At 38.8% G+C, this 26,951-nt stretch overlaps 2 protein-coding genes and 5 non-coding genes across 9 annotated transcripts in view; 1 reads left to right on the forward strand and 6 right to left on the reverse strand.

The window, feature by feature from the left end:
• RFC4 (replication factor C subunit 4) overlaps positions 1–7,050 on the forward strand; it is a 32,605-nt gene extending 25,555 nt beyond the window's left edge. The window contains exons 7-11 of the mRNA XM_075202212.1: positions 2,577–2,697; positions 3,454–3,579; positions 5,702–5,782; positions 6,211–6,327; positions 6,866–7,050. Coding sequence (XP_075058313.1) covers positions 2,577–2,697; positions 3,454–3,579; positions 5,702–5,782; positions 6,211–6,327; positions 6,866–6,961 — 541 coding nt within the window. The 3' untranslated portion in view covers positions 6,962–7,050. The remainder of the gene's footprint in view (positions 1–2,576; positions 2,698–3,453; positions 3,580–5,701; positions 5,783–6,210; positions 6,328–6,865) is intronic.
• Positions 7,051–14,651: 7,601 nt separating this feature from the next.
• Positions 14,652–23,310, reverse strand: EIF4A2 (eukaryotic translation initiation factor 4A2). Of its 3 annotated transcripts, XR_012689607.1 has the most exons (12): positions 23,064–23,186; positions 21,824–21,869; positions 21,612–21,744; positions 21,247–21,386; positions 19,387–19,555; positions 19,092–19,201; positions 18,361–18,504; positions 18,084–18,221; positions 17,767–17,856; positions 17,444–17,523; positions 16,870–17,006; positions 15,254–15,377 (listed from the first exon to the last, which is right to left on the reverse strand). XR_012689607.1 is itself a non-coding variant. In XM_075202211.1 (11 exons), exons 1-11 carry the CDS (start codon positions 23,290–23,292, stop codon positions 15,233–15,235), a joined length of 1,200 nt encoding a protein of 399 aa, XP_075058312.1. In that variant the 5' UTR covers positions 23,293–23,310; the 3' UTR covers positions 14,652–15,232. The 3 variants fall into 3 exon arrangements, 2 of the variants coding, with proteins under 2 accessions (XP_075058312.1, XP_075058311.1); XM_075202211.1 differs by lacking the exons at positions 16,870–17,006; positions 23,064–23,186 and adding an exon at positions 23,288–23,310 and having other exon boundaries at positions 14,652–15,377; XM_075202210.1 differs by lacking the exon at positions 16,870–17,006 and having other exon boundaries at positions 14,652–15,377.
• Positions 17,082–17,209, reverse strand: LOC142147650 (small nucleolar RNA SNORA63). Its single transcript, XR_012690762.1, has one exon. It is a non-coding gene; the product is annotated as a small nucleolar RNA SNORA63 (small nucleolar RNA).
• On the reverse strand, positions 17,915–18,038 carry LOC142147651 (small nucleolar RNA SNORA63). Its single transcript, XR_012690763.1, has one exon. It is a non-coding gene; the product is annotated as a small nucleolar RNA SNORA63 (small nucleolar RNA).
• LOC142147653 (small nucleolar RNA SNORA63) lies at positions 18,842–18,965 on the reverse strand. The gene has a single exon (XR_012690765.1). It is a non-coding gene; the product is annotated as a small nucleolar RNA SNORA63 (small nucleolar RNA).
• Positions 21,460–21,528, reverse strand: LOC142147690 (small nucleolar RNA SNORD2). Its single transcript, XR_012690800.1, has one exon. It is a non-coding gene; the product is annotated as a small nucleolar RNA SNORD2 (small nucleolar RNA).
• Positions 22,087–22,156, reverse strand: LOC142147689 (small nucleolar RNA SNORD2). The gene has a single exon (XR_012690799.1). It is a non-coding gene; the product is annotated as a small nucleolar RNA SNORD2 (small nucleolar RNA).
• Positions 23,311–26,951: the final 3,641 nt, after the last annotated feature.

A 26,951-nucleotide genomic window follows, 5' to 3' on the forward strand; every position in this document is an offset into this window, starting at 1 on the left:
GCACAGCACCTTCCGTCCAAAACAAACATGGAACATATAAAACTTAATGAAAGTAAGAACCGAGGACTAGGTGGCTGCCCGACACAGCTGCCTAGCTGAGGCTCCATGCTGTACTGCCCAAAGGGCACTCAAAGATTCCAGTAGAATGAGTTTAAGCTGTGAGGTTCCACCGCCTCAATGTAAACCTGTCAGATCACCTAATTAATCCATCTAGCAATTGTTTGGCCATCCTCTTGTATCATCCGTTCGAAGCAATGTCTTTTCCTCTGACAATTGATCTTTGAGCAATGCCAGGATCACAATGTCCAGATTTCATTAAAACCTAATGACCACCTTGAAAGGATGTGCTATATCCTCTTGAAAAATGCCATATGGAGATTTGTAATCCTAAGACTAAGTAGAATCTTGGTTATTTATCTTTATAGAGGTTCATTATAAAGATACATAGTTGAGATTCTACCCTTTAGGTCATTTAAAAGGGGAAGGGTTTCTGAGTGCATATCTGATTGTCTTGTTTTGAGGACATTCATATTTCACCAAACTATAGATACTTAAGATTTAATTATCTGAAATATGCACTCAGCGTTACGTTTTTTAATTCACCCTCATTTCACACAATTTTATCTTTGTTTTGCTAGTTTTATCAATAAATTAGTGAATGAACAAACTTTTTTTTTTTTTTTTTTCCTTTTTTTCTTCTTCTTTGAAATAAAGGTTTTGTTTATATAACCAATATATCCATTACTATTGTCCAAAAGTGCAATGCCAGAATTCACTTCTTGGCTCTAGGCGTTAATATTATGTTTGTCTCTTGGCAGCGAAGTGCTGCTACACAGCCTGAAATATTCAGCTTTTATTTTTGTGGTTGAATTTGCTGCCTGGGGTCCACGTCATAATGCTCTGTGTGTCATTGCTGTCAAGGAAATGGCGTTGGCGGAAAAGCTAATAGCATCCAATTATACCTCCTGAAAGAAAATCTATTGCTGCATTTTTCCCCCACTGCCTTTAATAACATTATGCGACTTTCATGTTTTCTCAGAACTCTAGTGACTGAGACTATAGAAACTGCTCCGTGTAGTGTTGTTCCTGCAGTGATATGTAGTTTCTTCAGGCAGCTCTCCATTTTTGCCATCCCTGAAATGCTCACCATCATACAATCGGATAGTAGTTCTGTAAGAGCCTGAAAATTGCAGCAGCTATCCTTGGAACTATGCTTCAAGAAATTGAATCGTCCTGCTTGAAGGAGTGCATTTTCCTGGAGATACTTAGTTTGATTGTTTCTTGTATAGGGACTCCCAGTCCTCCAACACTGGCTCCCTCCCATGGCAGATGGCTGTCCCCAATAACTGTCCCCTAATTAAAGATGATTGAATTGTTTAGACCTATTAAAAATGTGGTCTCCATTGATGTTTTTCATTTTTTTTGAAATTTAGAATGGAATAATTAAAGGGGAACAACCTTTCTTTAGGGAGACTGGTTAATTTGGCTAATAGAAGTATTTAATTACACTATGCCATGTTGCCCACTCCACATCTCTACATTGTATATAGTATACATGTACTCAATAATGTCTGTTCAGATGTAGCAAATGTTAAAAATACTACAAAATGCAGACCTTTATGATCGAACATGGTGAAGCTTATACTTATCATTTATTTTTACAAATTTCAGTCAACCGCTTAGCAGTTGTGAACTAACATGGTGGTCGGGGGAAAAAGAATGTTTTTTAGTATTTGAGATTAAAGTTCAGATGAACCAAAGTGACTTAATAATTTGAGCATCTCTAGTAGTAACAAAATTTTAAACGCTTAAATTCTGTAATGTTCAGACTAAAAAAACTGCATTGGTTTCTGGACAACCAAATCATTATCACTCAAATGAGCTTGCATCCAGTAACAAAATTAAAATGGATGGTTTTATGACAGTGATCAGTAAGCTTAGAACTTAGAAGCTTAGAAACTTTATTCAACAGGTATGGTACCTAGGAATTTTATTTGGAAGTCTGCAAAAAACAGCCTAAATTATGAGGCTGTCTAGTTAAGTGATATAGGAGACTAGTAACGTATATAAATAACCAAGGATGGAAACAGTCTTATAAAATCAGTGACATAATGGGGGAATTCAAATTTGGCACGAGTAACACGGCGATAAATCTATTACCGTTAATATGGTAATTTTAAACCTGATTTCTGCTTGCGGCTCTCTGAGCTGCAAGCAAAAAAAAACAGCGTTAAAGATTACCATATTAACAGTAATAATGCGCACTATTACCTTAATATTGGATAATAGTGCGCGTGCCACGTTACTTTCGACAGTAACACGGCCAATTGAATTCCCCCCAATATGTAGATAGATTTTCGTACTATTGAAGTATTAAATGTTACTTTGTGGTAATTGGGCCACTTTAAAGAGATACTGCTATTGTGTGTAATTGCAAACCTGGCTTTAATAAGAGCACTGTGATTATGGTGTGGTGTTTTTTTTGGGTTTTTTTTGTTTTGTTTTTACCACCGATGTAGTCTGGAAATACGTTGCTGCATTTGTTATACTTAACAGAATATGCCTATTTCTTCTAGAATAATTGAACCTTTAACATCTCGATGTTCTAAATTTCGTTTTAAACCATTGGACGACAAGATACAAACACAAAGGCTTCTGGATATCTGCCACAAGGAAAGCGTGAACATTACAAATGAGGTAACTGTAGTTTCCTTGAGGTGAATATTTTGTCTTAAGGTGTAACCTTCTTTTCTCTTTGGTTTTTTTTTTAAAAAACTTTTTTTATTTATAACAGCAGATGTACAAAAAGCACAGCAGTACATGTCATATCTAGTAGCCAAGTACCAGGATTACAAAATGTAAAAGTTTCAGATAAGAAAAAAAAATACAAACCGCGTCAGAACAACAAAGAACATACAAATATATTTTTCACATCCAAGTACATTCCAGGAGGGAATTAAAGAACTTCACAGTGAATATTGAAATAGAAAGTTTTTCCCCCTTTCAAAGGTGCATCTTGTACCATTGTACATATCCCCAAACTGCCAGAATTTTTTATTTTTGTTGGGGGTACAGGGGGACAAAGGGAGCATTTCATAAGTTTGTGTGTTTTATTGTAAGTTGGAGAACAGTTTTTTTTGGGGGTTAAAGGGTCCTTGTAAGTTCAGGCTTTTAGATGTCACAAACTGAGGTTTATCCTTTGAAATTGAAGGCAGAATATAATGATGTACCCAACAATAAGCTTCTCTGAAAGAGTTTGGTGTCTGCAATGAACCTTGTTGATGGAAGTGGCCAATCTATGGTGGGGATTGCTGAAAAAGTGTCTAATATATACATTTTAAAATATATTTTAGGAAAGGGCCCAATGCTAGAAATACCTGATGATGATGATGATGATGATGTAGACCCAAAGTCGATGGTGTAACACTATGCCATATCTTGATTTTCTTGCAGGCAATAACTTGTCTGGTTGAAGTATCTGAAGGAGATTTGAGAAAAGCTATCACCTTTCTACAGAGTGCCACCAGGCTTACTGCAGGAAAAGAGGTTACAGAAAAAGTGATAACAGAAATAGCTGGGGTAAGGTGGTGGGAGAAAATGCTTGTTTTTCCAGGTTTTCAACAACACACCACTATTTAGTCTTTCCTCTTCAGGACTGTCATGATTTTATATATTGCCTGGAACCTTTCTCGCTCAGGACCTGATTTAGAGTTGTCTGTAAGACCAGCTTCAGGCTGCATATGTGCAGAGAAACCTAATGGAATTTAGAGTTTAGCGTAACTTGAGCTTGCCACCTCTTACGTCTGGAGGGGTGGATGACTCGTAAGTTCAAGCCTATTTAGAGTGGCCTGTATATACCTCCTCCTGGCTCCTGAAGGGCTGCACAAGATATGTGCTCATGTGTATCCTCCCAAAATTAACCAGCACCAAGCTATGTGATGCTGTGCAGGTCGCACTATAAGATGAAGACCTGCAGTATTGTCCCCCTGCTCTAATGTGATACCAGCTCCAGCCTTGTCAGCTTGGAATAATTTCCTTGGGCAATCAGGTCTGCAATAAAACTTTGCGTATTGACTCCTCGTGGTCAGCTAATGAACATGAAGGGTCAGTATGCAGACGGATAATTAGAACTGTTTAACCGTGCTCTTTTTGCATACTGGCCCGGCATATTTTACATGCACAAAAAAAATCTACATTGCAATGTTGCTGAAATAAATATACCATTAAAAATTACATTACTTGCATTTTTATTATTTTAAACAAGCCAGGAGAGATTGCCATGGGGTCAAATATTTAGTTATACTATTGTAATTTTCCATCTTCTGTGCAATGTTTTCCTTTTATTTCCTCTACCTCTCCCCCTGGCAGAATAGCTCAGGAAATTCACTAGACTGCTTCCCATGCCCTATAAATAAGATGTATTTTTGTGGGAAGTTCCTGAGCTAAGCTACAAAAGGCTTTTTCAAACTTAATTGAGGAATCAGATTTTGTCTTTTCTGGGCTTTAAGCAAAAATGCCAGAAAAGTGTTATGCACGTTTTGTCGCTATCCAATAACGATTGTCGAATCTCGATTAGTGTTTCCAACGCACAAATATTTATTCTCAAAAAGTAGCAGAATATATTCAAGCGAAATAATAATAAGTACAGCCGTTACTTATCGCAGGCGCTCTGGATCCAGTGAACAGTCATTCAGGTCTGAAGTCTGTGGTCAAAGATGACTGCTCACTAGATGAAAAGCTCCTGCTTATATGCAGACAGAAATACAGTAAAACAATGCAGATGATGTGGCTTGCTCCTATTGGTCCAGGTTTCAGGAAGGTCCAGGAGGTTGCAGATCATAGGCTAGTTCAAACCAAAATATCCAAAGGTTGGGGGTCATCTCTCCAAGGGATGTGCTCCGACTTCCCCGCCAAGAATCCAGTTTCAACTAGTCTATTTAGCATTTTATAGTCAGTAATACTTTAACATTTGTTCCCTAACATCGCTAACTAGAGTATGCAATGTGCGATCTCTTCGGCGAAGGAACTAGACAACTGCTGATGAATAGGGGATTAAAATGATACCTGACATGACACATTGCCTTTAACCTGAACCATATGTTTTGCTAATATGCATATAACTTATAATATTAAACATACTACTATATTTTGACATAAATAACTGTGTTGCAACTACAATTAATGTGTACTAATTACAAATGTGTGTTTGTGCGAATGTATATAAAAGTGTAAAACCTGTTATTGCCACGTGTTACGGCTGCATACGCCCTTCCACGCCGTAGCGTGCTTAACGCATCTTTTCAGACAAAGACAACCAAGTTTGCTCAATATTAATCTAAATGACTTTATCCAATTTGCTGACTTCGACAAAAGCCTTCAATGTTTTTTTTCTAACTTTTTCAGTTAAAAACGGAATCCCCATATAAGTAATGTCAAGTTTGGCTTTTTGGCTTATGTAAAAATAAAGCTTGTAGGAATGATTTGAGGAAGGTCTATGTATTTCCCCCCCCCTAACACTTGCATCAGAATTATAGGTTGAAGCCTGCCTTCTGATGCATTTTTTTTACATTAACAAATACACCTAACATTATTAATGTTTAGCCTAGCTTTAATAAAGCTTCAACATTAAATTTGTATTAACCTTTTTATTGCTTATTTTTTTTATTTTTTTTTCTGAAGATATTTATTTTTTTGTCTCTAGGTGATCTCTAAGGAAACACTTGATGAAGTACTGACTGCTTGTAAAAGTGGATCATTTGAGAAACTAGAAACCGTGGTTAAGGTAAGAGTGGATGACCATTGTGTCAGAACGGTTATTATTTCATCATCATAATCATTTATTTATATAGTGCCAACATATTCCGTAGCGCTTTACAATTGGGGACAAACACAGTAAAATAATAAACAAACTGGGTAAGACAGACAGAGGTGAGAAGGCCCTGCTTGCAAGCTTACAATCTATGGGATCACTTATTAACCAGAACAGTTATTTATATATGTATCTTTAGGGTGTTATGCAACAGTCTCTGTAGAATCAATGCTGTACACATTCCACTAGAATTGTTGGCCATAGATGGTAGAAGGAAATTCCTCTAGTTGACACTAGAACGCTTAAAACAAGACTTTTTTGTTTTAAAGACAGTTTTAGAATATGCCACCAAAGAATGTAAGTCATGTTAACATGATTTTAATATTGCTTTCTCACATCAGAATTTGATAAATAATGGTCATGCAGCAACACAGCTTGTAAACCAGCTCCATGATGTAATACTTGAACGAGAGGCTCTGACTGATAAACAGAAGGCAATTATTGCAGAGAAACTTGCAGTAAGTTTGATTCAACAAAATACTTTCTTTTTATTTGATTGAGAAATCAATGCTGAAAATGCACTTCTAAGAAACTTACACAAGAAAATGATAGCCAACCTATCGCCATGCACCTTTCATCCAGATGAAAAATGTTCTCTGAGTGTTGAACTTAAAGAAATAACGTCACTAAATTATCCCAGAGATCCCCTATTTGGGGATATAGGGGTATATTTACTAAACTGTGGGTTTGAAAAAGTGGAGATGTTGTCTATAGCAACCAATCAGATTCTAGTTATAATTTATTTAGTACATTCTACAAAATGACAGCTAGAATCTTATTGGTTGTTTATAGCAACAGCTTCACTTTTTCAAACCCGTAATATAGTAAATATGCCCCCTAGACTTTTGTGTGCTTACTTCCAATGGCCCTTAATTCTTTATATAATAGGAATCATAGAAATGGACTCTGTCAAAACCCAAAACAGAGCATCGAACATAAATTGGATGTGAAACGGACCTTGTTTTTATTATGTTTTTTATTTTTATTTTTGTATAGGAAGTCGACAAGTGTTTGGTTGATGGAGCAGATGAATATCTACAAATGCTCAGTCTTTTTGCAGTTGTTGCGCAACAGATGACTCAGAATAGCTAATATAGCTTCTGTCTTCTTGGATGAGTCACTAATTTTGAAAACCTGTATAAATGCATTCATTTTGATTAAAAAAAAAAAAAGTATATTTGTGGAGAATGTGTATAGACTACTGCTGTGACAGTAAGGGACAGTTTTTTTGTGTGTTTTTTTTTTTTTTTGTAACACTGCCTAAAATGATTACTGGTTTATAGGTTATTGCCGGCTTATACCATCGTACATTAGTTTTTAATGTAAACATTGCTGGCCAGTTACTAACACATTATCCAAGCTCCCCTAAGTGCTAAACACAAGGTCAAGTGACAGATCATATTTTCAGAGCTACTCATTCTGAATGGGATTCATCAGAGATGCAGAACTATTAATTCATGTGTGCACAGCCCCTTAGTTTCCCTATTTTCCTTTTAGAGGATTTATGGAAGTGGTCCTCAGTTGCCACTTAATGGCTAGCTGTTGCGATCATGTATTGATAGATCTATTCAATATTTTTTTTTCTACAAGGCACTAAATTTGTCATCGTATCCAAATCATTAAGAGTGATAAAGGCAGTTCCTAGAGGAAGATTTCATAAAGTAACTAAAGAAAATAGAACTTAAACCTTTCCAAATACAATTGAAAACCTAAGCTATTACGGGCTCTGATATTTTAAAGCAAAGCACATTTCTTTTTTTGTTTTTAAATAAAATATACTTTTTAGTAGATTCTCCTGCCACTTTTTTTAGACAATTGTCAAGCACTAAACTACCCAAAGCAGATTACCGGAGTGTCTGGGCTTAAGGACATAAAATCACTAAAAAATTTTTGGGGAGTTTCGCTATTATAAGGGGATGGACTCAGAAGAGCCGGCAGGGTAGAATGAAATGCATCTCTGACAAATACGCACTGGCTCAGTGGATCTGATTGGACTATATCAAACACAAAACTGACTCCTTTCTGAATGAGCAGGAATACACCCTGGGAATTAGAAGCATGGACTGCATGATATGCCCAACCCACCCAGGGCTGTTAAAGAGCTAAAAGTTTACCGAATGGGTTTCTGTAAGACCGATAACATCTGCTTCGTATTTCTTGAGCTGGGACGTGACAAAGGTACTCTTAATCTTGTCATTAAGGCCCCGGAGTGTACCAGTTAACCTAACTGCCATGGAATGAAAAACGATACAAGGGCAGAGCAGCAGCCGCAGCAAAGCACCACCAAAGTAAGGCCGGGCAGCCAGAAAAAAACAGTACACATATGCAGCATGAGTAAACATAATAAGGCATTATATGACAGTACAGTGGATCCTACATACAAACCTAGGCATAAACACCCCCAAACTAGTCCACCCTCCACCCTGTACACCAGATCTCAACTATGGCATCTCTGGATCCAAACATACCAAGTAAAGAAAACTTCCACATACACACTTACAGAGGGCCAGAGTCGGACAGAAAAGAGGCAGGCTGAAGAAAAGAGACAAGAAGGGAAAGCGAGAAACCAGACATCATGGACCCCTCCAGTGAAGTGTGTAATATAGCATAATATCAAGAGCATCGCATCGCATCGCATCATCCCCATCACACAAAGTAACCGGTAGCAGATAAACAGCAGCATATGAATATGGAATGAGAGTCCAGGAAGAACCATAATAGAAAGGCAGCCTCTGGAATCATAGAGAAGTCCAGAATACTCAGTCCCAGTAGGAATCAACAATGAACATAACTATCAAGTCAGTCAACCGCAGCATGTAGGGATTCAAAGAAATAATTAGTACCTTCCACTATTAGTTGTGTCAGAAAGAGCATAGCATACAGCAATTGTTGGTCTTGTAGTCTCTTGAGCAATAGAAATTGTGCCCTATTTTTCTGCACGTTGATGGAGATGTCTGGGAGAACAGCCATTCACTGCGTCTGACGCATGAACGGACACTTGGTACGGCCAAGACAGATAATGGTATCTCTCCAGGCGGAGACCTCACATTGGAAATATATGTCCGTTTGATCATTAACTGGGGAGTAAACCTATCCTTTCCAAACAATTGCGTAAACTAGTCCTCCAGGAAAGTTTAGCCGTCTATCTCTGGAAGGTCGACAAAGCGAATATTATGCTGACGGAATCGTCCTTCAGTGTCGGATATCTTGTTTACAGATTGTCATCTGTACATTCAAGTTGCAATCTGCCTCTGTAGGTGCAGTAACATCTTCCAGGGTAGAGATGCAAGCCTCCTTCACCCACTCTCTTTGATAGTTTTTGCATATCTTGTCGCAGTAGAGATCCACCTGTACCTCCCCTATTTTATCTGTGACCCTCTTTTCAGAGGAATTACGGGCAAGCAACACCTCCTGTAAGGTAATCTCCAGCTTGTCTGAAGGGGAAGACCCAGACCCAGCATGAGGTCCTGGGGAGAGGGCTGCTGTACCTGGCAAAATGGTCAAGCCTCCTAAAGGAACAAAAAGAAAGGAAAATGTGTGTATATATAGGGCACTCAGTGACTCATTTTATTTATATTATATTGGATAAAATGTGCATTACGCTTTATTCATATACATTAAAAATGGAGAATGTTCATATCTCATCCCCCCCCCATATTAGACCAGTGAAATGTTTAAAAAGGGGATTTGAAAATATTATTGGATAACTCAATTGATATTCTGTTAAAATGGTAGCTTAGCTATCTAGCCACCTTACTGCTCACTTAATATGAACATTCATATTTATATTGATCATCATTACAATTTACAATAAAATTCATATGCTGTGTGTGTTTATTCAACAAGGAATTTTGGACTTTGACATCCACATTATTGTTATTTGCCTCAGGGCTTGGGTAATATAGAACCCTTATTAATATGGATCTAATATTAATATTCTAAATAATAGTAGATGTTAATATTCATATATTATTTATATTCTGCAGTATATATTCAATTCGGCACCAGATTCATGTTGGCCCAATGATATACAATTCAAATACAAGGAGTCCTCATATGCTATAGAGCCAAGTGCTTGGCTTCTTTATTGATAATAAATGTTATACAGTCTTTATAGATCAAGGTTTAGTGATCTAACCCTACAGATTGTATAATGATAGTAAAAGTATTTCTCAATATTATTATTAGGGATTAAATCACAACCATTAGTTATATTATATAAATAGTTGTTTGACTGGGCCTGTCCCAATAATTACAATCTGCAGCTGTTAAGCATTCACTAGTCCGTTTTTGAGGATCATAATCATGCTGGGTGGATGTCTATATAAAACTAAACCTACAAAAATACACACACACGCTATTATAATCATTCATCCTGTAATTTGATACATCCCCCGAGAACACGGATATAGTAGCCGGCTTAATGAGAGGGTAAATATATTAGATATGTTATTGTATGAGCTAGTGAGTCAGCGAGCTTGGCGTCTCGCTTGGTGCTTTTTCAAGGCAAGCAGATGAGAAGGATTAGCAAGCTTCTTATAGACTAAGCCCGCCCCCTTCTTTGAATATTCGTTCCTCCTTAGCAACGTTTATTGGTAACTATCTCCTTAGTGGTTCTATCACGAAACTAGTAATACAGTTTGACAAGCTTCACTCTCAGCCTATCCAATGTATTGTCCCGCCCTACACTTGATTTCATTGGTGTAAAGTCCATGTTTACATTTAGGATCAGCATGTGTTATTACTGATGATTTAGGAACCGTCCAGAGTCTTACTGTATTGGATTATTATCGGGACTCATTTTAATAAGGTTGCTAAGAGATATATATTATGTGTTCCCTGTCATTATTGCAATAATAATGCCAATAACATAGTACATTTCCTAATGGGGGAAGGTCTCCTAACTAGGTTGAGTATAAGTCATATATTCTAATTGGTAATTAAATTAGTATATCGTATAATAATAAAATGTAGACAATTAATAATTATTCTGATATAATATATGGTTTCATTATCAAAACTACTACAATAGATTATACAAACATACTGCATTGAAAGAGTGAGTGTGTATTGATATTTTTTTTATAAGGGCATGATGAATGAAAGGTGAGTATACTATTACAGAATATAATACTGTAAATAAAGTGAAAAGTTGGTGTTTGTTATTTTTTATTTTGTAATTTAGTTAATAGTATAAGAGACCTGATTTCAGGGCATTTGTAAATGACTAGTGTGTTTAGGAGCCCAACAAATGGTCAAGCCTACCAGAGGCAGTGGCATGAGAGTTTTTTCCATTGCAAGTCTGGTACAGAGAGCAGAGGGGGTCAGGATGAACAGGTGCTCAGTATCAGTAAGGTAAAGCACAGTCAGTGTATCAAAATTATATCTTCTGGGAACACACAACAGGAGCTGCAATACTAGGTGTAGAGCAGGCAGGTATTTAGCCCTGTAGCAGGAGGAAAGTATAAGTGAGCTACACTAATGCGGCCAGCAGGAATATCTTCACCCCCAAAAACAGCCACCAGATATATACAAAGTCTCGTCTAGGAGGTCCCTAAGGGAATTCATTCACCTAGATTATGAAGGAGATATTAGTAGTATCACCACCGCAGGCACCAAGATGGCAGTCGGAACCCCCAGGGGTGGAAAAGAAGCAGCCACCACAAAAACTTGCATTGCAGTTAGTCATCGGTCACACCCTGAGACACTGCAACTGTCTCTCCACTGAGGTTAAGTCCGCGCCTGCAGGTCACCGAAAGTAGCCGAGCGGGCCTGCCAACACACAGCACAGGACACAAGATGGTGGGTAGGTCCAGCAGCAGCCGACAGGAGATGGCGACATTGGACCATACAGGCTAGACCAGTACTTCAATAGTTCCAAACATAGCTTGCACATTGGAGCTGGAGGAGAATAGGTAGAGACTGGAGCAAAGAAGGCGCTGCTCGAAAGAGCTTACATCCTAAAGGGAGGGGAACAGACAGGAGGCACAATGGGGAGTCAGGTGATCAATCGCAAGAGAAGCGAGAGAGGGGAAGAGAGGTGAGGAGAACAAGCATGGAGAGGTTAGGTGGATGGGTGGTAGGCATTGAGGAAAAAAATAGTTGCAAGTGTACTGATTAGGGGACAGTCAAATGGAAAGTGGGAGGTATTTTCAGTGGGGGGGGGAGCCTGGGAGAAATCTTGAAGTCTGGAGTGGGAATAGGTGATCAGAGTGGAGGAGAGGCGACAGTCAATGGCCGATCACAGGGATCGGGATGGAGTGTGAATGACGAGGAGGTTGGAGATGTATGAGAGCACGGAGACTTTGTGGTTAGCACTTCTGCCTCAACACACGGGTCATGAGTTTGATTTCTGACCATGGCCTTATCTGTGTGGGTTTGTATGTTCTCCCCGTGTTTGCGTGGGTTTTCTTTGGGTGCTCCGGTTTCCTCCTACATTCCAAAAACATACTGGTAGGTTAATTGGTTGCTTTCAAATTTACTCTAGTCTCTCTGTGGGTGTGTGTATGTTAGGGAATTTAGACTGTAAGCGCCAATGGGGCAGGGATTGATGTGAATGAATTCTCTGCACAGCACTGTGGAATTAGTAGCGCTATAAAAAATAACTGATGACGATGATAATGAGCAGTTTAAAAAGGATTCTGTAGGGGAAGGAGAGGCAGAAGAAGAGCAGTGGGAGAAGGTTGCAGTAATCAAGATGGGAAATAATGAGTCCATGGATAATGGTTTTCATAGCATCCTGAGATAGGAAGGACCAGATGTGGGTGAAGCAACAGGATTGGATGAGAGATTGAATGTAGGGGGCAAAGGAGAGGGAAGAGGCGAGGGTGATGCCCAGGCAGCAGTTGGGAAATGGAAGAGATGGTGGTGTTAACAGTGATGAGAGATCAAGATGGATGAACATCTAGGGGCATATTTAATTAGGTTTGATGATTGCAATTATGCGCGTGAAGTGAAAATATGGTACTGCAACATCACACGTTTTCCTTCGCAACCCTATGGTGCGCGCACAGAAATCCATGATTATGGTAACAGGACTTGTGCAGCTGCACATAATTGCGGTTGCCGAACCTGATTTAATATGCCCCCTAGGAGGGAAAACCATGCTATGCTCTGTTGCAACATAACTAACCAAAAGGGTAAGAAAGAAGCAAATAGCCTTGTGCTGGTTAAAAATATATATAACAAACTTCATAGTGCTTTGTTCAAGTATGTTATTGATCCGTAGGTTTTTCTAATAAAGGTTTGTTGACTGCATCAATAAAAAATTCTAATGTGGCAGTATAGCCATGTTCACTTTTGGTGTATGCAACGTTTAAATTATTAAAAGGTAAGTGGCACCTGAACACAAAACCTACTAACCATCTGAAACTACAAATCCCCAATCACATGTCTGTTGCAGAAATGAGTGACCCACTAGTCTTGTTTCGTTTGTGCATCTCTGATGAGTACTCTGATATACACAAATGAATGTTTTGTTTGCAGGACAAAGTAGATTTTTCAACTTTGATTATCAGGTTTTTTGCTCCTCTAAGGGAAGGTTAAATATCCTACTGCAAACACATGAAGTGATTTAGCCATTTCCAATAGCGTTGTAAGTGCCAAGATAAACAACGCTGGTTCATGTGAAGTCAGCACAGTGAAGTAAATAGTGCATTAGTTCTGCTGTTTGAAATCACAGTCAAGTGTCTTGCACTAATAAAATAGTTGATATTTTAGTGTATTTACATAAATTAATTACTGATTGATGTTTCACTGCAGCCCAACTTTGTGATCTTCAGATCTGCACTATTCCCTATTATGGATTTACAGCATAAGAACATTTGTTAACTGACATTGCTTTACTGTAAATAGGTCCCATTTTCTTTGTACTCCTGGACCAGTTATAATCTATATATTGTGGGTTTGTCATATGGAGTGTGGTGTTCTAGGGATCTAAAGTAAAATTAGACTTCAACTTCCTACTGCACTACAAGTGTTATGCTTACACCAATGTATAATTGTTCACTACATGGTAGTAATGAAGTATTCTTAGATCAAAGATGTTAAACACCCTCCATTATCAATGCAGCCTTTGATGGCTATCCCTACAGGATTGAAAATGAGTTCTCAATGCAGCATTGGTGGGTAATAGTTCAATCCTTTTACATTAGGAAAGGAGCCCCGTGACATACTGAAATATGCAGTATTTAGCCACACATTGAAGGTATGGCAAGTTTGAAAGTGAGCCCTTAGGGTTGGTTACAAGAGAAAGCCATGTGGAAACACTTCCACTTATGGATATGCACTTCTAGTGATACTACATGAACACATGTTAAATAGCAATAATTCACACTGATGAACATTATACGCAATGGCATAGAAATACCATTCTAGCCTTCCCTTATTCAAGGCAGGATGCTTGTCATCATACAATAAGCAATGGCAGCCAAACTCTGGTCAGTACAGGGATATACTTAATCAGTAGGGAAACCTATGTACTCTCACCAACAGCAATGTTTGTTGTTTTTAATGTAATTTTTAGAGAGGATGCATGGTATACACACAGAAGAGTTGAGTTTATGTATTTTTACAACGCAGACAGGTCCTTTTAAATTGCAAGAGCAAGGTCAGGATTAGGAAGGCATTACATTGGTGGATTAAAGTTCCAAAAACCAAAACCCCTGAAAAAAAAATAAAAAAAAAATTTCCATTTCTGAAGTCTACAAGTGTTTAATAGCCGGCATAACCAAGTGTTATGGCAAATACAAATACACACTTTTCCAAAAACAGACATTCAATATAGAGATTAAATATACTATTTATTAAACACTTAAATTCATGTGCAATTTAGCAACTTCACAATTAAGCTGAAGACAGTTTGTTGGGGTTTCAGGGTCTAGCACAAATGCACTCATTACGTTATTGAATAAATACACATTAAAAAGCAAAAATGTATAGGACTCTAATTTAGCAAACTCTACATCTGTACAATAAAAGTGTATATGCTAATTTAACATAATTGGCTGATTTTATACAGCACTTATATCTTTTAGTCCACAAGTAAATTATTAAATGATAAAGCACATCAAACACAACCACTTCTCTATAACTAGGGAATAAATGTCTAAAACAAAAATGTAAAGACCCCATCGCTTTACAACCCACCCCAACAGTCTAAACTCTGGAAAGAGGATAAAGCCCACAGCTTTCCCGCCAGAGAAGGAGACTACTTTTGCTTTGCTTAACAAAATCTGTATATCTGATCCGTTATGAGCATCGAGACAAGATTCAATATATTTCCAAAGAAAAGCACAATGCGCGTTGTGATTCGCCTATTCAGCAACAGCGAGTACGGCAGTCAAACAAAATCTCATCCCAGGATCAAATAAGATCAGCCACATTCATTGGCATCTCCTCCACTGTAGTATTGTAGAAAGTCTCAATATCTCGAAGAATTCTTTTATCCTCCTCTGTAACAAAGTTTATGGCAACGCCTTTCCTACCGAAGCGACCTCCACGCCCAATCCTGTAAAGTTAAAATGTTTCATTAGGTGTTTGTACAATTTATTTGTTAAGAGCCAGTGTTCTTTGCTGTACATTTGTTGCATCTTGAATCCTTGCAGTTTCAAATCAGTTATGGGTCCTTCTAGGCACTCCATATTCGTTTTACTAGGATGTGTGGTCATACAGCTGTTTCCTCACACTAGTGTTCCAATATTAGGATTAGCCAAGAACCACTAAATTTAGTATTTAACATGGACTTACAACTTTACCAAGTTGTATGGAGCAGATAAATGGCCATGTCCCAGCAATTAATGAATTGATTATAGTAGATGCCAATGACTGAAGAGGCCTCCTCAAAGTACACGGGACTGAATTTCTATATTATCTATTCTTGAAAGTATAGAGATTTACACCTGCAACACATTTTACCACATCTAGGGGAAATAAAGCACCAAAAGTGCACAACTTGTGGGATAATGTACGATTGAAGTCCCTCCTATATGTAGTGCATCTTTCAAGCTGCCCCATAGCCCCTCCTATATATAGTACATCTTTCAAGCTGCCCCCTAGCCCAATGTAGTAACTCCAATACTGCCATCTCCATGATCAGCAGGGTAACTTTAGTGCCCATTGCCCAGCCCTGCTCTAGTATATAGCAAGGACTAGGACCATCCGCAATGCAGGACTGCTTATGGTCTAGTACAGAAAACTTAGCTGTGTAAGTTAGCACACAAACCAGAACAGCTGAAGGTTACTGCTATGTGGAGACATTTACAGGACTTCAATTACACCCTACACAGAAGTGCAGGAATCAGTGGGGGAGGTGCACTTAACATTTTAATTCTATTGGTGAAACTGTAGCTTTGTGCAGAGTACCATAAGCTGCTTATAGCAAACATTTTTTTTTCTGGTTTTAAGAAATCTGGCAATAAAATGGTTGTTCATGAGCAAGTAGAAAGTCAAACATTTTCCCCAAGCAAGTTGGCATATAAAAAGTCCATGTGAAATTGAATTTGATTATGGATAAGCTTTCAATAAAGTTGGCAAAGCACAAATTTGTCAAATACCAATTTGCATAATCTGAAAACAAGCCTGTATAAGCAGGATATTAGAGTCCAGGCAAGTCAGTCAACCTTAGTTGGCCATTTGCTTAGGAACCCCATAAGGTGCTCTAGTATACTAGGCCAGATATCTCAGATGGGTGTTTTCAAAACCTCATGACTCCCACTCTTTACTTTTACAGTACTTTTTTTTTTTTTTTAACAGTATGCAATTACATGTAAAAGGGAAAATGTTTTATTTTCTAGTGGACAGACAATATCTAAAGGCTCAAAGCTGCCAGTTCGGCTCATGGCATAAAAGTTTAGCATGCCTGTAGTAGATTATGCACACTTTAGGGTACAATTTTCTGCATAAAAACAGCAAAGGCCAATGCATTAATACCAAGACCCTGCTAATCCCATGCTGTTGTCACTGCACAACAGAAAACCCATATTCAACATTGAGAGGTTTACCTTTACAAGAATTAGTCCATGTTCCACTGGCCGCCATCAGATCACGACCAGAAGTGTGTATTCTCTGCTCAAGAGACACACCACTTCCACAAGCCATTCTCAGCAGTGTCCGGGAGCAACTGTATTCTGCTCCTTAACTATTTGAATATAAAAGCTTTATAAAAAAAATTGCCAGAGGATTCAGTAAAATGCCATTTCTATGGCAATAAAGGATGTTAGAGACCAAGCGTCCCTGTCTGAAGGTGTAACAAAACAGACAGGGATAGTAGGAAACCTTTTATTATTTGCAGGGGGAACGACAGAACAGCACTAAACAGCTATACTGTAACTTATCCTGCATAAGACTGCTCATTCATAAAAAATTGCAGTCATCCCTTACTGAAAGGTATTTAATGCTTTGGCATGAGAACCTTGCTGTATTAGTTTTACAGCCATCAGGCAAATTCTATACAAGATTTAGTCTACTAATGCATTTATGAATTCTGCTCACTTGCTGCCTCCAAGTAGAGACAGAAGCAGGTTAAGCTACAAGGTTCAAAAAGCAGTCTTTACAAGTTTAGTTTCTAATACAGACCTGTGAATGTAGTTTTCACGGTTGGTTGGTAGGTCATAATTAATAACCAGGGAAACCTGCTGTACATCTATACCACGTGCCTAGGAAGAACAGCCAAAGTTAGCAAAGTACATAAACTCAACCAAAATACAAGAAACAAAAACCACTGCTCAGAAGTAAAACATTAAAGCTTTGTCAGCCACAGTATAGTGGTGGAGTACAACGGTGTAATCCACTGTGGAATGTGGCTCTTGCTTTTCCAAAGAACTTTACTGCTAGGTACAAGAAACCTTCACAGAAAACAAGAGTCTTTGGGAGGGGTGTGGGGTTTGTGCATAACCTACCAGCAAATCAGTAGTAATTAATACACGGCTGGATCCAGACCTAAACTCCCTCATAATGACATCCCGTTCCTTCTGATCCATGTCACCATGCTGTAGAGAGATGAGAATTAACTTTACAGCAAACCTTCTAGCCAACACTATACTACAGCTGTATGAGACCAAGCGTCCCTGCCTGCCACAGTGACCAGTCAGGGATAGTAGGAAACAAGTTAATTTCAGCAGGGGGAACGACAACATGGCACCACACTGCCATATTGTAACTTATCCTGCTCAAACCCCCCCCCCCCCCCCTTAAACTATAAAACAAAGTTCCTTACCAAAGCAGACACTGTAAAGTCTCTTGCATGCATTTTTTCTGTCAGCCAGTCAACTTTTCTTCTAGTATTAAGAAAAATTACAGCCTGTGTAATGGTCAGTGTCTCATACAGATCACAGAGAGTATCCAGCTTCCATTCCTTGAGGGTAAACAAAACACAAGACATCCAATTTATAGTTTACAAATACAGGTTTAGTATACTCCACTAAGAGCAACTGAATTGTAATATGTAGTATGCAGTTAATTTGTCCAAATCAGAAAACAAGAGCCCATCTTACCTCTCGCTCCACATTAATGTAAAATTGCTTAATCCCCTCCAAGGTCAATTCCTCCTTTTTCACAAGTATACGAATTGGATCCCTCATAAACTTTTTGGTCACTTCCAACACATCAGTTGGCATAGTGGCAGACAGGAGGACAACCTAATGAGAATTTCAGTTTGTTAAGTCATACAAGATAACTGTTCCATTGAAAATTTAATTAGATGGCAAATTGCTTCATTCTCTGCTACAGATCTGTTAAAGCAAGTTTCCTTCCACCACACGGGACACAGTTTAACCATGATTTTTAAGTAAAATAATGTCCAGTTGGATGTTTGAAGCTCCTGCTAAACATTGCAGTCTGCCTATAACTTTAGCCAATATTTGTTGGTTATAAGTTAATATACAGCTAGATCATGACATAAATGATAATTCCTTTTGGTCCATGTCACCATGGTGACAGATGAGATTTACAGTAAACCTTTAGATACTGCAACAGCTGTATGAAACCAAGCGTCCCTGCCTGCCACAGTGACCAGTCAGGGATAGTAGGAAACAAGTTCATTTCAGCAGGGGGAACGACAACATGGCACCACACTGTCATATTGTAACTTATCCTGCTTTATTTTTTAATATATTTATAATATAAAAATATAAAAAAAAGAGTTCTTTACCAAAGCAGGCTGTAAACTTCTACAAGCATTTAAGTTACAGCCAAGAGTGTGATTAGAATGTACAATCACCATTACCTGAATGTTCGTGCTCAGTTTTTGAAAGATCTCATATATTTGATCCTTAAACCCCCGACTCAACATTTCATCTGCTTCATCTAAAACAAACATCTTTATCCATTTGGGAGCTGAAAAGAAACAATTTATTTTAACAAAAGGACCAGTTTATTACAATATGTAAACAGAAATTTTGAGAAAGCAAATAGAAAGCTAGTGTTAAACCAATTACCCAGTTCCAATTAGATTCAAGAGTCAAGAAGTTAAATTATGGTACACGCTGCAAACACTAGTAACTTTTTAAGACCCAACTTACACAGGTAACGTCGATTCAACATATCAAACACACGACCTGGTGTTCCAACCACAATGTGTGGTGCTTCTGCCTGCAGCTTCTGCATTTCGTTGCGGACATTTGTTCCTCCAATGCAAGCATGGCATGTTGCACCCATATAATCACCCAGGGCCAAGATTACCTTTTGAATCTAGGAGTTAAAAAATAAGCGGCAACACCAGGATTAACATTTTTACAAACTCACTACATACAAACTAAACACAGCAAGACATCATTAAAAGGATGTTTCATTGCTCATTTATATTCAAGAAGTATCTTTGCTATTAAGCTACAAAGTAGCATTTAAATTATATATGACATCCTCAAAGATCAGTTATTTCAGCCAGTGCTTACATGCAGTACTTGCTTGCACATAGGCAGCGTACAAAATGAAACGGCTTTGGTTTGCATTCAGTGTATAAACGCCTCTTGTACCGACTGTCCAGTGCAGGCAAATGCTGCCAGCAAGTGCCAGGTTCTCAAAGCCAACAGTTTCAGCATGTGCCACTAGCCTACATAATGTCTCATAAAAGGCTGAATATAGCTCTAAGTAAAATAAAAAAATATGGAAAGGCATACAAGGCCATTTAATTGTAAAAGGCTCCTGTATAAAGCAAGTTTAAACATTTCATCAATTTTCAGGAAAATATTGTAGGCAATACTGAATATTTAGGCTTTGCTCACAACCATTTTAGTACAAATGCAGTCTGAATGAACACTGCAACCTATTGAGAGCATTATTCACACAAATCATGTGGCCAACTTAAATGCATTACTAAATGTCAGAACAGTAAAATTCAGTGTGAATGAGTGTACTATAAGGATTAAAGTTCCATGTGGCTGCTCTATACGGCCTCTAGTTTAAATGTAGTTCAAACATTTGAACATCAGCACTGGAAGGGTAAGTAAACAGTTCTCACTGTAGTCCTTTAACAGAAAAAAAACTGATAAAGTCAAATCATTTTACATGACTCAAGTTAAAAACTACAGAACCAAGACCTTATTAATCCCATTGGTCTGGACATGTTGAATCAACTCCATACACTATTAGATTATAGGTTAAGTACTTTTTCAAATACAACTTTAATTATACTACAAAGTTCTAGCTACAAAACAGGTATCCCCAAATTAAATTGGTTGTTCCCCAATTTCATGGGTAACATTTAGCTGCAGAGAGCTGTACATTCCCCATTCCATTCACTAGAAGACTCAGAATTCAGAGACTTGGATAATTATTGGTGGACTCCCCAGTTCTTTAATGAAATTTGTAGGACACTAGCAATGGACTGGGTGGTAGTCCATAAATATAGTAGGCTATACAAAGTAATTTCTCCCACAGAAACAAATGAGAAGCATTTAAGAGTCTGCACATCTTAATCTAAGAAGGGGGGGGGGTTGTATTTGCAAAATATTTAAACCACAAATAAATACAATATGAATTACATTTTGGGACAGTGACTAGTGGTCTGAGTACATAATTCAAGCACATGCTTTAAGTGCAAGCACAGATGTCAGCTCAGGTTATAAACTTCTGAACATTAAGTGCAACACAAGAACAAGTATTACAAAAGGGACATGCAAGGCACCATTAGTCGCAGAGTTCAGCTTAATCACTTTGTGCACTGCAGTTTTCATAATACACAACTGCATACAACTAACCACGCTATAGATCCTTAATTAGGTTAAGCCATGTTTAATTGAAAGAACTATTCTATAATGGAAAACTCAGAAACAGGTGTTGGGCAGTATGATAGCCAGATGGCTAAATTGGCCTAATTTGTGTTTACAGTTGTGGAAACTGAAACATGTGCAGCGCACAATTTTAAACTACCCTGTCAATACCTGTTGAGCCAGTTCTCTTGTGGGAGCCAATACTAAAGCTTGGGTCTCCTTGAGATCAATCTCCAGTTGCTGCAGGATGGAAATAGCAAATGTGGCTGTCTTGCCAGTACCTGACTGAGCTTGAGCAATCACATCATACCCTAAAAAAAGTAGGGTACACATTTAATGTTCCCACATTTTACTCGGGTATGTTAACTAAAGACAAATTTAAACAAGCGATCAGAAAAAGAAGTTCTCTCCATTTCAGGTCAGTCCCGAAAGATGGTAACCATCATTTCACTTGTTATGTTTTATGCTGGGAGATTTTAGAAAGTCTAGTCATGCACAGTTTGGGGAGATATTCTAGTAAAAGGAGTTATACCAACCTTTAATACAGGGGATGATTGCTCTTTGTTGAATAGCAGAAGGCTTTTCAAAACCATAAGCATAAATGCCTCTCAGAAGAGATTCTTTTAGATTCATGTCATCAAAATTGTCAACAATTTCATTCCAGTTGCTCTGCAGGAAGAAGAGACTTTTGTATTCTTAGCAATCAACACAATGGGAAGATAAAAAAAAACACCTACTTTATACTAACCTCGATGACACCATCGGGGTCCATTCCTTCTGGGCCGCCATGGTCTCTATATTAACAAAACACCAGTTACACATTCAGATTTGTTATAGTGAATATTCAAAATTTAATTGAAGTTAAAGGAAACTGCCCTTATGAAAAAACGAGTTGCATGTTCTGTATTTGTGTGCCTTATCTCCAGTTTATCATATTAGTTAATTTAACTCCAGTCTGTGCTTACAATATCTTGAGAACAAAGTTTAGCATGTAATAAAGAAAATGTCAACAAGTGATCAGAAAAAAGAAGTTCTCTCCATTTCAGGTCAGTCCCGAAAGATGGTAACCATCATTTCACTTGTTAATCATTGATATAGTCATACACCCTGTAGAAGGAACCTTAATGTACATTTATTAAAAGCAGGATTAACTAGTCAAAATGTGTATTAATACCTAGAGAAACTAACACATTTACAAGGACATGACATTCCTTTAGATACCAATCTAAACAGACTAGGTATAAAAAGCCACAATAGCACATGTCCACCTACATATCTATGCATTCAAAGTTATATTCTGCCACCACAAAGGACTCCTGGCACTACGTACTTCAGTACAGTCCACATGACAGTGCAGACACAGTAGCTCACCATTAGTGTGCCCCTAGTTACAGCTACACACTGAGATATAAGGTGTCGCACTAAGTGTGCCGACAGATTTAATGTTAAGAGGACACACCAGTTGGACTGTAAACTGCAGCGTACACACAAGGCTGCCCAGGTGCTTACTGTGTGCAAATGCTGCCAATATTTCCCCTGCATGCCAGTAAATGAGGCTCAGTATACCATAAACACGCTGCCCCCTCCACGCCGCCATCTTGTTCCCTCCCTGCGGCGCTTACCGCCTCCTCCAGGCCTGCAAAGCTCTTGCTCTCTCTCTGGTACTAAGATCGGGTGGTAACTATATCACACAGACGTGCTAAAAGCCACCACAATCCTCCACTATACTGTTTAATGCGAAGCCTACTCACACCGTACACGGATAGTTTCATAATGCATACAAGACGTGTTGTGCGTCACGATCTGCACATTTAAATGCACGATGCACCATCCACATCTCTAATCACCAGAGGCCTGCCCGCCTCTGCTAGTAAGACCCGGCTTGTACAGCCTCGTAAACACGTCTATTTACCCATAGTAGTTCCACCTAGTAAAGTTCACTATTCCACAGCACAAGGTGGGTGGACAAGCAACGAGCCTGCAGGTACCTGGTATAATCTGCGGAGCCACCAGACATGATCCGCACCACGATTCAAAGCTCAACTTGAAAAGGAATTGATGTAGTTGCGCCCGTCATTTATAGCGCCGGGGCTATATTTGTGAACGGCGGAAGAATACAGAAGTGATGCCAAAAAAAACTCTCATGGATTTTTTTTCCACTCCTGGTGTCGAGGTTACTATATGTAGGATGTTCAGAATTATGAAAAATTACCTCATCGGTTTCTTTGTGCGTGGTGTTCTTTGTGGGGGAGTGGCACTCTTTTTTCAATACACACTTGTCGTACTCGCGGAAAGATATTGCAGCAAACGGTGAGTAGGTTATAGGTCTCTGGTCTATACGGGGTTCCCCTCTCCGGCCCGTGCACAGTAAGGAAGCTACGCCTCCTTTGCGGTCGCGTGGTTGAGTAAAATTACTTACTTGACGTCATGCATAACTTGGCTGGATGTGAGTTCAGTGCAGTAACTGCAGAAGTTGTAATGTGTGCTTTTTTTACAGGTTGTATGCATCACTCCCTTACATATATATATATATATATATATATATTAGGGATGTGCACGGGCGACTTTTGAGGTCTCGTGTTTTGTGTTTTGGATCCGGATTTTCTCGATGTTTTGGGTTCGGATTTGTTTCGCAAAACACCTGCCGAAAGGTTTTGGTTTGGATTTAAGGTTTTGGATTCGGATTTTTTTTGAAAAAAGCATAAAAAGTAAAAAAATCATTTTTTGGGGCTTATTTTCACTCCTACGCTATTATTGACCTCAATAATAATGACCTCTCTCCCCTGCGTCTCTCTGTCTGTCCACCCCTCCCCTTAGATTGTACGCTCCTCTGAGCAGGGCCATCTCTCCTCCTGTTTCCACCACTTCTAACTCTGCTCTCCAGCTACTTAGCCCTCCTCCTCAAAGGTCCTCCACCCCACATCCACTTTCGCTCCCTCCTCCCCCCTGGGGGTCTCCCTGTCTTCCACGCCCCCCTTCTTGGGCCCCGTCATTTTCGGATCCTCCCTCCCCCTTCCCCGCCCTCTCTAGCTGTGCATTGAGCGTACTGAGTTGCTGTGTTTACTGTACTGTGCTGTCTCCCATTGTATTGTGATTTTGTTTGTCTCTGTACGGCGCTGCGGATGCCTTGTAGCGCCTTATAAATAAATATTAATAATAAATAATAATAATAACATTCAATAACAAGCATTTCCACTAATTTACCGTGTATTCTGAACACCTCACAATATAGTTCTTAGTCCAAAACGTTGCAACGAGCTATCTTTCTGGACTGCGTAGTGGAGTGGTCCCCACAATATAAATTAAAAACCCTGAACTTGTATGATTCGCTCCAATAATGTACCTGGACTGCGTAGAGGAGTGGGTCACCACAATATATATAATAAGAAAACCATCAACTGGTATGAATCGCACCGAATAATGTACCTGGACTGCGTAGAGGAGTGGGTCACCACAATATAAATTAAAAACCCTGAACTTGTATGATTCACACCAATAATGTACCTAGACTGCGTAGAGGAGTGGGTCACCACAATATATATAATAAGAAAACCATCAACTTGTATGATTCGCACCAATAATGTACCTGGACTGCGTAGAGGAGTGGGTCACCATAATATAAATTAAAAACCCTGAACTTGTATGATTCGCACCAATAATGTACCTGGACTGCGTAGAGGAGTGGGTCACCACAATATAAATTAAAAACCCTGAACTTGTATGATTCGCTCCAATAATGTACCTGGACTGCGTAGAGGAGTGGGTCACCACAATATATATAATAAGAAAACCATCAACTTGTATGATTCGCACCAATAATGTACCTGGACTGCGTAGAGGAGTGGGTCACCACAATATAAATTAAAAACCCTGAACTTCTATGATTCGCACCAATAATGTACCTGGACTGTGTAGAGGAGTGGGTCACCACAATATAAATTAAAAACCCTGAACTTGTATGATTCACACCAATAATGTACCTAGACTGCGTAGAGGAGTGGGTCACCACAATATATATAATAAAACCATCAACTTGTATGATTCGCACCAATAATGTACCTGGACTGCGTAGAGGAGTGGGTCATCACAATATAAATTAAAAACCCTGAACTTGTATGATTCGCACCAATAATGTACCTGGACTGCGTAGAGGAGTGGGTCACCACAATATAAATTAAAAACCCTGAACTTGTATGATTCGCTCCAATAATGTACCTGGACTGCGTAGAGGAGTGGGTCACCACAATATAAATTAAAAACCCTGAACTTGTATGATTCGCTCCAATAATGTACCTGGACTGCGTAGAGGAGTGGGTCACCACAATATTATTAAAAAACCCTACACAGGTCTGAATTCCACCCAAAAAGTTTATGGACTGCGTAGTGTAGTGTTCCCCACAATATTATTTTAAATTTTTGCAGCAACAGTCAACGTTGTTTAATATCTGATACACCTCTATCTGGACTGCATAGTGGAGTGGCTCCGGTACCCAATTTGGTACCGGGGCCACAATACCTCCAAACATGGTACAGACCATTCGTCATTGAGATCCCATCAAGTATGTTAAAGACAGACAGGGTCGAAGTGTTATTGGTTGACTTTGTAAACCAAAAAACTGTCCCTGTTGCACATAGTCGTGCAATGAAGACTGACTTTTTCATTTAAAGGCACCATCTTTCAAGTGTAGTGTTTGTAAGTCATATTATACTTTTGGTAAAATTGGTTTATTTTGTTCCTCTTTATGGTAACTACTAATAGAATTAAAGTATTAAATAGAGGCGGCAGTTCCTCTTTATGGGAATTAGTAATAGAATTAAAGTATTAAATAGAATTAAAGTATTAAATAGAGTGGTATAGAGTGGTAGTGTGGTATAGAGTGGTCCCCACAATATAATAATAAAACCCTCAACTGGTCTGAATTCCACCAAAAAAGTATCTGGACTGCGTAGTGGGGTGGCCCCGGTACACAATTTGGTACCGAGGCCACAATATAATTAAAAAACCCTCCACGGGTCAGAATTCCACCAAAAAAGGGTATGGACTGCGTAGTGTGGTGTGCCCGGAACACAATTTTTTACAGCGCCAACAATATAATAAAAAAATTGGGCATCAACTGTCACCGTTGTTTAATATCTGATCCACCTAAATATGGACTGCACAGTGGAGTGGCCCCGGTAGTAAATTTGGTGCCGGGGCCACAATACCTCCAACTTCCAAGTGTAGTGTTTATAAAGACAGACAGCGTCGAAGTGTTATTTGTTGATTTTCTTAACCCTAAAATTGTCCCTGTTGCAAATATTCGTGTAATGGACAGTTACTTTTTCATTGAAAGACACAAAGCTTTCAAGTGTAGTGTTTATAAAATATAAACAACAATACAGTAGTTTTAGAGCACGTCAATACCTCTTGTTTTAAATTATGACAGGGCATTTTACTTTTGGTTTAATTTCTTGAATTTGTTTAAATTTGGTTTTACTTTTTGAACATGGCAAACGACTGTTGATTGGTCATATAATGCAAAAAAAAAAGTTCCAAGATAGAATTGTCCTTGGGCCCTCACACCCACCCTTATGTTGTTGAAATAGGACATGCACACTTTAACAAATCAATCATTTCAGCGACAGGGCCTACCAAACAACTTTGGCTGAATTGATTGGTTTGTTTGGGCCCCCACACCAAACAAGCTATTCATCTCTCCCTGTACAGACTAAACAGGCTCTACTGAGGCAAGATGTCGTCCTCATCCTCAACCTCTGATTCCTCTCCCCCTACAGTGTGTACTTCCTCCTCATCACACATTATCAATTCGTCCCCGCTGGACTCCACAACCACAGGTCCCTCTGTACTATCTGGAGGGCAGTGCTGTACTTCATTG

The sequence above is a fragment of the Mixophyes fleayi genome, chromosome 3 (genome assembly GCF_038048845.1).
Source record: "Mixophyes fleayi isolate aMixFle1 chromosome 3, aMixFle1.hap1, whole genome shotgun sequence".
Classification (NCBI taxonomy): domain Eukaryota; kingdom Metazoa; phylum Chordata; class Amphibia; order Anura; family Limnodynastidae; genus Mixophyes; species Mixophyes fleayi.